At 34.4% G+C, this 12,358-nt stretch overlaps 2 protein-coding genes across 3 annotated transcripts; one reads left to right on the forward strand and one right to left on the reverse strand.

Moving 5' to 3' along the window:
- Positions 1 to 426: 426 nt before the first annotated feature.
- On the forward strand, positions 427 to 3,977 carry LOC102592944 (dnaJ homolog subfamily B member 1-like). The gene is made up of 2 exons (XM_006357183.2): positions 427 to 1,075; positions 3,160 to 3,977. Exons 1-2 carry the CDS (start codon positions 588 to 590, stop codon positions 3,605 to 3,607), a joined length of 936 nt encoding a protein of 311 aa, XP_006357245.1. The 5' UTR covers positions 427 to 587; the 3' UTR covers positions 3,608 to 3,977.
- A 248-nt stretch (positions 3,978 to 4,225) lies between these two features.
- On the reverse strand, positions 4,226 to 11,499 carry LOC102593604 (thioredoxin H2-like). 2 transcript variants are annotated; one of them, XM_006357184.2, is made up of 4 exons: positions 11,302 to 11,499; positions 4,947 to 5,022; positions 4,664 to 4,786; positions 4,226 to 4,555 (listed from the first exon to the last, which is right to left on the reverse strand). In XM_006357184.2, exons 1-4 carry the CDS (start codon positions 11,367 to 11,369, stop codon positions 4,415 to 4,417), a joined length of 408 nt encoding a protein of 135 aa, XP_006357246.2. In that variant the 5' UTR covers positions 11,370 to 11,499; the 3' UTR covers positions 4,226 to 4,414. The 2 variants fall into 2 exon arrangements, with proteins under 2 accessions (XP_006357246.2, XP_006357247.1); XM_006357185.2 differs by lacking the exons at positions 4,226 to 4,555; positions 4,664 to 4,786; positions 4,947 to 5,022 and adding exons at positions 9,808 to 10,201; positions 10,425 to 10,547 and having other exon boundaries at positions 11,226 to 11,464.
- Positions 11,500 to 12,358: the final 859 nt, after the last annotated feature.

The raw sequence follows: 12,358 nt of genomic DNA on the forward strand, positions 1-12,358 counted from the left end.
ATAACATGAAATTGCTTCATGTCCTATCTAATTAAATACCTCTTCTCAATATGTTTCCAACAATCATTGTTGTTGGTATCAATTGAGGGTTTGCGAACTTTTGTTGCTCTTCGTGAAGATTTTAGCCTAATAGATTTCATGTTACCTCAATTTGAGGTTGATTACATTTTCTATAACCAATCTCTAACACCTCCGCATTTAATCCTATGCATCTCCTCGTTATATGTCTGAAACATCATAAGCTTATCTCATGTATTCAAATTACAAAAAAGAAAATACTTAATTAATTTGACCTCCATACTTTAATAAAAGTTAGTATTTTTTTTAAAAAAAAATTGTATAAAAAAGGCTATAATGTAGCATGATTCTTCCATCACATTCTTTTTATGTCAGTCTGCTTTATCCCTTTGGAAAAAGGCTAGTCATTATCATTCTGTAACAGCGCAGTCATTTTAGCAAAATTCGAATACAAAAAATCTCCAATTCTCTTTATCTCACTCAGGCGTATCTTAGTTCAACATCAATCATTTCATCTACCTTGTGCATTTCACGACCGCCGGTGGTGATTTTTCCGACGGCTAGCTACAATGGGAGTTGATTACTATAACTTACTGAAAGTATCTAGGAATGCGAGTGAAGAAGATTTAAAGAGATCGTACAAGAGATTAGCGATGAAATGGCATCCGGATAAGAATAGTCAGAACAATAAGGAAGCAGAAGCGAAATTCAAGCAGATTTCTGAGGCGTATGATGTGCTTAGTGATCCTCAGAAGCGTCAGATCTATGATTTGTACGGTGAGGATGCGTTGAAGTCTGGTCAATTTACTTCGGCGTCGCCGACTAGTGCTGGTAGTGGGACTGGTAATGGTAGAGGGTTTAGATTCAATACGCGTGATGCGGAGGATATTTTTGCTGAGATTTTTGGTGGATCAGAGGGGTTTAGTAGTGGTTCTGGTGCCGGAGTTGGTCGGAAAGCGGCGCCGGTGGAGAATAAACTTCCGTGTAGCTTGGAGGAGCTTTACAAAGGATCTAGAAGGAAAATGAAGATTTCAAGGATTCTTCTTGATGATTCTGGGTAGGTATACCTTATATTATACGCATATTTACAAGTATTTTTGTGCGTCATCGTTGAATACGTAATTGCACATCTTTGTTCCTATATTAAATATCATTGATGAATTCGAAAAATTAAAATATTTTTTTAATGAAGCATGACTTTGTTTAATTTTAGTCAATTTCCTTTTTCTGAAGCAAAAAGTTAATTTACTTTTCTTCTGAGGTATTGACTGAGATTATTGTACTTTCTGAATCAAAATTGTTCTGTAGCTGGAACAATTTTTCATTTTTAATCATCAAATTGCTGAGATTGAATGCAAATTTGGTAGCAAAAAAAGTAGGTGTTTTGGTATTTGGTATTTGTTTGAACTCTAGAGGATAGAAGTTAAATGTTTTTCAATTGCTGAATTTGCTAACAGCTGAATTGTGTATGACTTTTTTGGGTGTTTCGGCGAAATTGAGGTCCTTTATGCTTCTATGGTTATAGATTCATTGATGTTTAATGGTCAAGATTCACTCTGCTACCTGGTTCAATGGACAAAAGTTCCAATTTCTGTTTTCAAACCGCGTCCTTGGTGGAGTATGGTAGAAGTTTGATAGCTCTTTGACATCCCAATGTGTATCAGCTAGGATCTTGCTTGACATAGCTATAAAGAGCATGGTTTGAACTGACAGAAAGGTTAGAACACTTTGGTGTTGCAGCAAAAACCTATTTGATAGAATTGAGCTATGTTGCTCGAACTCTTCAAAATATCGATGGGTGCGTGTTAGATACTCCAAATAATAGTCAGTATATTTTAGAGAATCTGACACGGGTGCGGCAGCGTTTTTGGAGAGTCCACCCAACGTATGAGTTGAGGATGAAATAGGATCATTATCCTATGTTAGTGTTAAGTTTTTGTTCTGAAAGATGAAACTCACTAGGGTAAAGTAATCAACTTCATATTTTTTAATTTTAGTGGTTGAAAACTATTTTCACAACAACTATAGTAGTTGAGACTGGCTAAAGGATCAATACCCATTCACTCTGATTGGACCCATATCATTTCATTACTCAATAATTTGGCTCTGTGATACTAGAAGTTCTCTTCAATTTGTACTGACAAGCTAGCTGTCAACCTACTGCAAAGTTATTTCTGTGTCCATCACTTACAAAAATATCTTTAAGTGAGATTAAATGTCTTAAATGCATCTTGACCAAATGTTTTTCAGCTAATTGAGTGTACTAGATATTTATTTTGTTAACTCTTGTGCTTTTGCACATCCTCCATTCGTACATTGACAAAACAGTAATTCTGTCATTTCTTTGTTACTTAACAAGTCTTGAAGGTTGAAAAAGACATGTGATGTTTTTAGAGAAAATACATGGCAATTTTCTGTTAAGGATCAAAAGCTCTTAAACCCAGGCCAGTTTGCAGATGTATATCAAAGTCCCTGTTGCTTAATGCTTATTTATGGTCACCAGGAGGTAGATTGATCTCGGTTTACAATTCCCCTGTCCAAAATATTAATTGTCTCATATCGATTGAGGAGAATGACTTGTTGTCTTCTTATATAGTCTCACATCGTAAGCTAGTTTTTAGTGTTAAGTCAGGCCTAAATTCCAATTTTTACATGGTATTTGAGCCAACCCTATCCTTATTATTGCTTTACCCAATGTTATATTGTCCACACTCCAAATGTCTAGTTTTGTGTGTGTATGGTCTTTGGTAATCCTCACCTCATGAACTAAATTTAGCGTTGAGCTAAGTTTAATGCCCATTTTCCTTACAGATAGAGCTTATAATCACCTTGGTATGCTGATTGATCATGCTCACTGTTTTGATTCCCTTGTGCAATGATAAAACTACATTAAAAGCTTTAGTTAATGGGAGGCAAAACTTTTAGCTACTGAAAGCAATAGTTTTTTTTTTTGGAGGGTCAAGGTGAGCGGTGGGGTAGCAAAGTAATGGTAAAGATTGACGATTGAGTTTTGGGAATATGCGGACTACAAACCATGAATGTTTTTAATTATGAAGTTTCACTCAATTATTCCACTCAGTGGCTCTAACCTCAAGTCCTATTGTAATCACTTTTATTACATGTGTGAATTTGTTTTTGCAGTAAGCCAACAACTGTTGAAGAGGTCTTAGCAATACACATCAAACCAGGTTGGAAGAAAGGCACAAAAATAACTTTTCCAGAGAAAGGGGACTATGAATATGGAGCTGCCCCTGGTGATCTCATTTTTGTGATAGATGAAAAGCCACATGCTCTCTTCAAGAGGGATGGAAATGATCTAGTCATGAATCAGAAAATATCTTTACTAGATGCTCTCACTGGAAAAACTATCAGCTTGACTACTTTAGACGGAAGGGAACTCACAATACCAATCAAAGAGATTGTCAAACCAGGACAGGAGCTGATAATCCAAAATGAGGGAATGCCAATATCAAAGGAACGTGGCAAAAAAGGGAATCTGAAGATCAAGTTTGACATTAAATTTCCATCAAGGCTAAATGCAGATCAGAAATCTGATCTCAGAAGGGTGCTATGCAGGAGCATTGACTAGTCCTATGTTCAACTTAAGGTGTCACTAACACTATCTTGGAGTTGCTGCGGAATGTAAATATTTAGCCTCCTTTCTGTAGAAATGAAATTGTGCATATTAGGATATAATCTTAAGGATGCCTTCCAACATTTACAAATAGTAAGCACCAAAAGAGGAGCTAATGTAGCTACTTCTGTAGCTGCTTGCATTTTCTTTTGTTGGATGTAAAAGGAGTAAGTAGTTTAAGAGCTGTGTTGTTTGATTTGGAGGTGGATGCTATATATCAAGTATTGTAGTTGTGAGTAGTGGCACTATGTTCTAATTGTGTATTCCATCTATGGCAGACCTTTGATGAATATATTGCCTTGGTGCTTTTTGGAATTGGTATGGACGAAATCTCTCCTTCGGAGATTTTTCATTTATCTCCTCGTCAGCTAACTCCATCCGGATGACAGGTTTACTCCAAGGTGCTCTGACTAAATGTCTTTTACTTACACTCATTTATCTTTATCATTATATTGATTCTCCATGATAAAGACGTCGTATGACAATGTCAAAGATACTTTGGTATTTTCATATTTTATATTCTAATGTGGAGTTCAGGGGCATAGGATACACCGATGAATATTAGACATTCTATGAACACAGAAACCTGAAAGACGTTTTACTTATTCATATCAAATATACCAATATTAGTGCTTAAATCAGCCTGTTTGGATTTTACTATACTCATAACAAGTTCTTAGTGACACAGATATGACATTTATTCTACAGAGACACCTATCGTCGAGTAAACTCTGCTCATTACATAACTGCCTTTTGGTTTGTTTAGACGTAGATAGCTTTGTGTTTCTGAATCTTCTTCTGTAGCCCATCCTTGTCTGCTCCAACAATCTTGTCAACTACCTTGCCCTTCTTTATCAGTATGAACGTTGGCATTGCTTGAACTCCATATTCTTGAGCTACATCCTGTTTACAGTTCATCCAAGATTTAGAAGAAATTAGTATCCGTATAAATACCAAAAGTGTAGGGAAAAAAGAAAAGGTTGTGAAGTTAAAGATAATAAGGGTATATACATCCAGCTCATCGACATCAATCTTGACAAACTCAACGTCTGTATATTTAGCAGCAAAGTCGTTAAGAACTGGTTCCATGTATTTGCAAGGACCACACCATGTAGCTGTGAAGTCAATAACAATCTAGTAGAAACAGAGCAAAAGATTCCAATGATTAGTACCATCTGATTTCTAATATACATACAATAACATCTACGACACAAGTAACAAATTTTTTTTCACTATCAGGTCACTCAAAAGACTACTAAATACAGTGATAGTCTTGTACACAGTTAATGGTTACCAGTTTGTTTGTATTTTTCAAAGAATCAAAATGGAGCTTCCATTTTGTTGAAGAGTGGAAAGCAATGACTTGAGACCTCTTGATTTGTGGTGTGATTGGCATATTATGAGTTTCATGCCAAGTTGATGAGTAGTTAGCACCCATTTTCTTCAAACTTGCTTTTCTGGCTTTCGAAAGATTATCGTTGGATTATTGTTGGAGCTTAGAGTCTTGCAGGGACCCCTTTTTATATTGGTTGCTGATATAAAAGAAACTTAAAATTCAATAGAGAATATGTTCAGTATGAGTTGTGTTGATCATTCCATCATATATTTGAAGATTTGATGCTGTGTGTCTTTTGTTTCTGTTGGTTCTTTTTTTCAGTATTACTAATGCAGGATCTTTACCACTTTATTCTCACTCTGTATTTTTCACCCTGCAACAAAGTTGTTTATTATTATTACTTTATTATCATCTTTAAGAAGTCAAATGTTTCTGCTATTGATGGAAACAATGTTTTGTTCAAGTATTGATTCCTACTATCTTGAAATAACTTGAGGAGTTAAATAAAGGGTAGATGGTGTCACTTGTTCCTTCTTTATTCCTTCTTTAGTCCATACTCCAGGTTATGGATTGCTTCCTCCCTAGATAAAATCAATGTATTGGTGTAGCGATACCTCAAACGTCAATAACTTCGTCCAACTCAAAATAAGTAACAAATCAACACCGATTTTATATTTTTGTTTGTAAGAAAATATGCAGAAGAAGTTCAAAAAAATTAATGTAGAAAAATCAGAGAAAACCCCTCTATTTACAGGCTACAACCAACAAAGAGTAGTATGAACATATGTCCTGTTAAAGAAAATCACAATCCATCGGAAAAATAACAATTCATCGTAAAAGTCACAATCTCTAGAAAAAGTCACAACCCATTCAATGTGAAAATGTGTTATTCAAATTACATCATCTCTTTGTGTCTTTTCGGAAGAATGCTTCATTTTCCATTTACACTTTTTAAAACCCAACAATCCACTATGTAAATGGAGAATGACTATTTGATGAAAAACATGAATAACAAACAATGTGATTCGTAAGTAAAGATTAATTGCATTTGAATAAGTAAGTTTTTCTTTGAACTTTTCGTAGCGAAACATATATCAAATATACTCGGTCAGTCGATATATTTGATCTATTTGAATTGTCGAGTTTTGGTGTATACGTAGACAACATAAGCCACACAATTAACTATTTAACCATATTTAGTTTTCACTATTTTGTTCATTTCATCGATGAACACTATTCGGTTCATAAGTGCGTAGAGAATTAGTTTTACAAAATTCTCCTAGGAGCGATTTACACTTCACACTTATATAAGTGATTCCTAAATGTGTCGTGTTGATACACTAATTGATATGTATTATATCAAACTTAAAAACATTAAAAACTCTTAACAATTTATCCTTAATATTGAACATTGTCTCACCACGAGAATGGACTAAAGTTTTTTTTTTTTTTTTTATAATATTGAACAGTTATGAATGACTTTGTTTGAATTTCTTGAACCTAGATTTTGGGATATACAGTCTTCTAGGTGGTAGAGTCACCGCCACAATCACTCGTCCTCGGCTATAGTCCCATTCTCTTCGATAATTTTTCAACCATCTCTCTAGTTAGGCCTTTTGTGTTAGATCTGACACATTATTTTTTGGCTTTACATAGTTAGTAATGATAATTTCACTAGAGAGCAGTTATCTAACAATATTATGTCTTTGTTGTATGTGACGAGATTTTCCGTCACATATAACACTTTCAGCCCTTTCTTTTGTCGCTTAACTATCACAATGTATGCATATATGAGCGAACGATTTGAGCAAAAATGAAATGTCTTTTAAAATATCTCAAAACCATTCAACTTCTTCGCCAGCCTTGTCTAAGTCTATAAATTCAGACTTCATTATAAAGTGACAATACACGTCTATTTAGATGATTTTCAAGACACTGCTCCTCCATATAAAGCTAGAAAGCAATTTAACAATGCACAAGCATAGATATCTTCTGTTTGAAAAGAAAAGTTACAAATTACTTCCAATTAACAAATTACATATTCTCCTTTTAATTTTGTTTGACATCTTGCAACCTTTTTTTTTTGTTTCCCCTGGTATTTAAAACCTGCATTGGAGCTCCAACTAAATTTAAATTGCGCACTACAGACCAGTTACAAAATTACTTCCAATTAACAAATTACATATTCTCCTTGTAATTCTGTTCGACATCTTGCAAACTTTTTCTTTTTTTGGTTTCCCACCTAGTATTCGAAAGCTGCATTGGAACTCCGACTAAATTTGAATTGCGCACTGCAGATCCATTCGGGAGTGGACATCTTGCAAACTTTTATGTATTTGTCTGTAACATCTCGCAATTTGAAATAACTAGGAAAAAGCTAATAATTGGAAATAGTCATTTTTGGAAAGAATGAAAATCTAGAAACTTTGTTAAGTTAGAATAAGTTGAGTTTTGGCCAACTTCAAACGGCCATAACTTCTAGCTCAGGGTGAGTTAGAGGTATTTCCAGATATGGTAGGAAAGCTCTTGGTATGATCTTTCCAATGCCGCTGAGTTTGCGCGATTCCGAGTTTGTATGAGTGAGTTATTCCCTTTGGAAATTGGGGTGTTGGAATAAGGAAAGTCCAATCCGGATTTTGAAAGGATAGTTGGTCTTTTCCTTGCCCAATTATTTTATTTCGTTTTTGGTAATTAAGTTAGGGTCTAATCAGAATTAGATCAGTTTACGCTTTTACCAAAATACGCTAGGGCTTGGAGAAAAGAGAAAGGAGAAGAGGAAAAACAAGATTCGCCAAGAATGATCAATTTTGGTTGTGGATTTCGCCAAGAACGATCGATTTTGCTTGTGGATTTCACCAAGGAATTGATCCTACAAGGTATGTGAGATCACATAGAGTTGAGTTAGTTCACCCACGCGCCAAACATGTTTAATTCAACGTATTTTCATCCTAAAAAGTTTGAGAATTTTATGTTCATGATAATTGTTCTTGAATTGATTTCGTTCTTGAATATAAGTTGGGATTAAGGAGTTTCTTGATGTTAAAGTGTTGTTTCCTTGAGTTGTTTGGGTTAGATTTTGTGTATATGATTTGGGTACATGAATCTAAAGTGAATTTGAGAAAAAAATTTGAATTAAAACGATTTAGGATCAGAAAACGAGATCAACAATTCATCAGACACACCTGGGGAGGGCCAGGCGCGTCGCCGCCCCATAGCGCCAAAGAGGCTGGGGCGGCGCGCCTACAGTGCGCCCAAAAGGAGCCCCAGAAAGTGGGGGGCTGGCGCAGCGCGCCCGGAATGCGCCCAGATCGTCGTTTTTCACCAGTTTTTCGTCATTCAGTCCGTTTAAGTCTTTCTAAAGTGTTTTAACACTTCCTATTGATTCTAACTACTCTAAATGACTTCTAAACCATCTAAAAATCATCCAGAAACATGAATCATAACCTTGAATCCATAAATTCAAATTCAAGGAAAGTTAAGAGTCAAGTCTAGGAAGTTCTTAGAGTCTTTTCAAGAAGTCTTTTGCAAATGCTTTTAACTTTGTTTTAAGACTTAAAATTGAAGTTGAGTAAAGAGTAAAGAGTAATGTTTGAAGTTCATTTCTGCAAAGAAGTATATGGGGACTATGTATTCCCAAAGAGTTTAAAATGTTTTCACATTTGAGCAAGAAAGGGAACTTCGATTACAAGAGAGCTTTTAAGCTAAGTTGTTGAGTAATTATCTCAAACCAAAGAAAGAAGTTTGTTTTAAAAACATATGAGCTAAGTATATTTTGGGAGTAGTATTGAGCACCGATATGGTGATGCGAGTTCATATTAACTCAAGTCTCCATAAATCATGTAGTCATCATGGGTAGTAAATGATCATACTTTTTAGATGACTCCTTAAGATGCTTTTAGCATAAGCTAGTGAATCCACTAAGTTAAGCGTTCTATATGACGGCAAAGTATAGGACAGTTCTGGCAGCGTGGGCAAGACGTTGTATCACCACTTAGGCTCGTAGTGGTGGTTGTCGGTTAGAGAAACTCCCACAGAAACTATATTACTTTATTATATGAGTAAAGTTGAGTTTATTATTGCATTTTCTTTAACGAACTAAGTTGTTTTCTACTATTTTAAAGACTTTCTATATATTGCATATGTTTTTATTGCTTTGTATTGAGTTAAGTTATTCAGGAGTTGAGTAAAGCCAAGGTAAGTGTTCCTTTTAGATTCTTTCAAGCTTAAGTTGTGTTTAGCATTCCAGCTCGCATACTCGTACATTCAATGTACTGTGCATCTTATTATGATGCAGACGCAGGTAATCAGGATCAGCATCCAGCGCCTCGTTGATCCTGTTGAGCACTCAGAATCTTGTGGTGAGCCTCCTGCTTTTCGAAGGATTCATTTTTATTGCTTTTCAGTATTTAGTTCATTAGGATGTCGTGTGTATTGTCCCGACATCCATCTCAGTTATTAAAGGCTTCATAGATAGACAATCAGTTAGTTCATTTGTCTTTATCTTGTTATTGACTTATGTTCAGTTTTGAGTTGCCACTTTGGCTAAGTTAAATGTTTATTTTTAAAACATTATGAGTTTAGTTTGAGACAATTGAGTTATCTTGCATTTGAATTCTTTTCTTAATGTTTAAAGTCTTCCGCTGAGTAAGTAAACCAGACCAAGGGTTCGCTTGGGGCCAGCAATGGATCTCGAGTGCCAGTCCCGTCCATAGTGTAGGCTCGGAGCGTGACATTGTCAAACATCAAAGTTGCTCTGACTACATGTATTTTACTTGCATTTATTGATCATATCAAATATACTTTTTATGGAAAAGACATATGAACACAAAAAACAGAGACATTTTCTTATTCAAATATAAATGTAACAAAAAATAGTGCTTTAGTCAGCCTCTTTGAAATTTCACAATCAGAACTGAACAAGAACTTGAGATGAATACACAGCTAGTTGTATCAGTTAAAAAATCATAACTGAGACCACTCGATCGATATCATCCACTTGAAAATTCGTGCAAAGACATGAATTTTATTCAACACAGGAAGTGTCATTCCTTTATATTTCCCTTTTGGTTTGCTTAGTATAAGCTAGCTTTGTATTTCTCAATTTTCATCTTTAGTCCATCTTTATCTGCTCCCACAATCTTGTCAACAACCTTCCCTCTCTTCATCAACGCAAACGTTGGCATAGCTTGAACCTCGTATTCCAGAGCTACATCCTGTTTCCAATCATCCAAGATTCGAGCAATTAGTATCATTGAAAAGGATTTAAGATATATGCACTGACGTTATAAATCTTTTTTTTTTTTACAACATTGTGACGTTTATTATAGAGGTTTGCTTGTAATTATCTTATAAGTGGACCTGATTGTGTAAATACGTCAATTTATAGAAATTAAACTCGAAAAAAAGAAAAGGATTGTGAAGTTCAAGAAGTCGTACAACTAATTCATCAACATCAATCTTGACAAACTCAACATCTGTATATTTGGAAGCAAAGTCATTGATAATTGGATCCATGTTTTTGCAAGGACCACACCATGTAGCTGTGAAGTCAATAACAACCTAGTAGATCAAACAGGGCAAATGATTAGTACCATATAATAATTTACAATTTGTTTGTATCTTTCAAAGAACCAAAGTGGTTATCGATTTCTGCACTTTTATCTAAATACGTAACTATTTATTTATAAGATCAGTTTCAACATTTAAAAATGATTGTCAAGCGTCAACACTTTAAGCTTATCATCTATTTACCATTAGCTAATGAAAACAGGCCCTACAATAGGTTAAAATATAGTGATAGTGTAAAAATGATTACCAATTATTTGTTTGTATCTTTCAAATAATCAAAACAGTTACTAGTTTGAGCACTTCTATCCAAATACTTAATTGCTAATTTACAAAATCAATTTCAAACACTTAAAATGATTTTTAGCACTTAAAGCTTATCAGCTATTTACCATCAGCTAATCGAAATAGGCTCTACAATAGGTTAAAATAGAGTGATGGTGTAAAAATGATTACGAATTTGCTTATATCTTACAAAGAATCAAAATGGTTACTAGTTTCAACACTTTTATCTAAATATATACTTAATTGTTTATTTATAAAATCAGTTTCAAACACTTTCAAATGATTTTCAACCCTTAAAAAGCTTATCAACTATTTACCATCAGCTAATCGAAACGGGCTCTACAACATGTTACAATAGAGTGATATATAGTGTAAAATGATCATTACCAATTTGTTTGTATCTTTCAAAGAATCAAAATGGAGCTTCCATTTTGTTGAAGAGTGGAAAGCAATGACTTGAGACCCCTTGATTTGTGGTGTGATTGGCTTCTTGTTAAATTCAGGCCATGTTGGGTAGTAGTAACCACCCATTTTTCTTCAAGTTTTTTTTAAAAAAAATAAAAGATTTTCCCTCTTTTTTAACTTCTAGTTTTTAAGAGGTTATTTTTTATATTTGATATGTTGGAGCTTAGAGTTTTGCAAAGACCCTATTTATAGAGGTTGCTGATGTACACATTTTTCTTTCTTTAAATGTAAAAATAACTTATAAATGAGTATAGAATATGTTCATTAGGTCGACCATTACATTTTTTTTTTATATATAAAAAATTAAAGATTTTGATGCTAAATTGCTTTTTTGTTTAATTGGTAAAGGTCCTTTGGTCCAATATTTCCAATTTAGTGTCATTATCACTTTATTCTAATGTGTTTTGAAATTTTATACGTTGACAATATAACATAATATTACGCTATTGAGGTCACCAAGAAGATAACGGCGGGAAGATGTCGAAATTATTTAATTTATTTGGTTGATTTTAACTTGGTACAGAGTATAAGAAAGTTAAGTAGACTTTTGAATATGTTGTCTTAAACTAAAGATATGTAGAATGTATCAAAATGTGTAATGACCCGAAAGGTCATTTTGGTAATTTTTCGTGGAAATGACTATTTTGCCCTTTCGGTAGTTGTCCCGAGTCCCATGTTTTGTGGTTGTAAAGTTGGTTTGAGGAAAAGTTGGTAAAAAGTTGAGTTTTTATGAAGTTAAGTTTTTATGAGTTAAAGTTGGTTAAAAAGTGTTTTTTCGAGTCATTTGGAGTTTCGTGACTCGGATCGGATTTCCGTCGATTCCGGCAGTTTTAGAATGTCGAAACAGGTCTGTGTGAAGTTACGGAGTTGAATTTGGAGTTGAAACGAAGAATTGAGGTCCTAAGTTGCTAAAGTTGTGAAATTTCGATAAAGAGTTGACTTTGGTCAACATATGAGGTTCCGAGGCTCAGATTGAAATTCCGAGAGTACCGTTGGTTTCGGGAGGCGATTCTAAGTCTAGAATGAGTCTTGGTTGAATTTTTAGACGCTCCGTT

This window comes from Solanum tuberosum, unplaced genomic scaffold (assembly GCF_000226075.1).
Source record: "Solanum tuberosum cultivar DM 1-3 516 R44 unplaced genomic scaffold, SolTub_3.0 scf00243, whole genome shotgun sequence".
Taxonomy (NCBI): domain Eukaryota; kingdom Viridiplantae; phylum Streptophyta; class Magnoliopsida; order Solanales; family Solanaceae; genus Solanum; species Solanum tuberosum.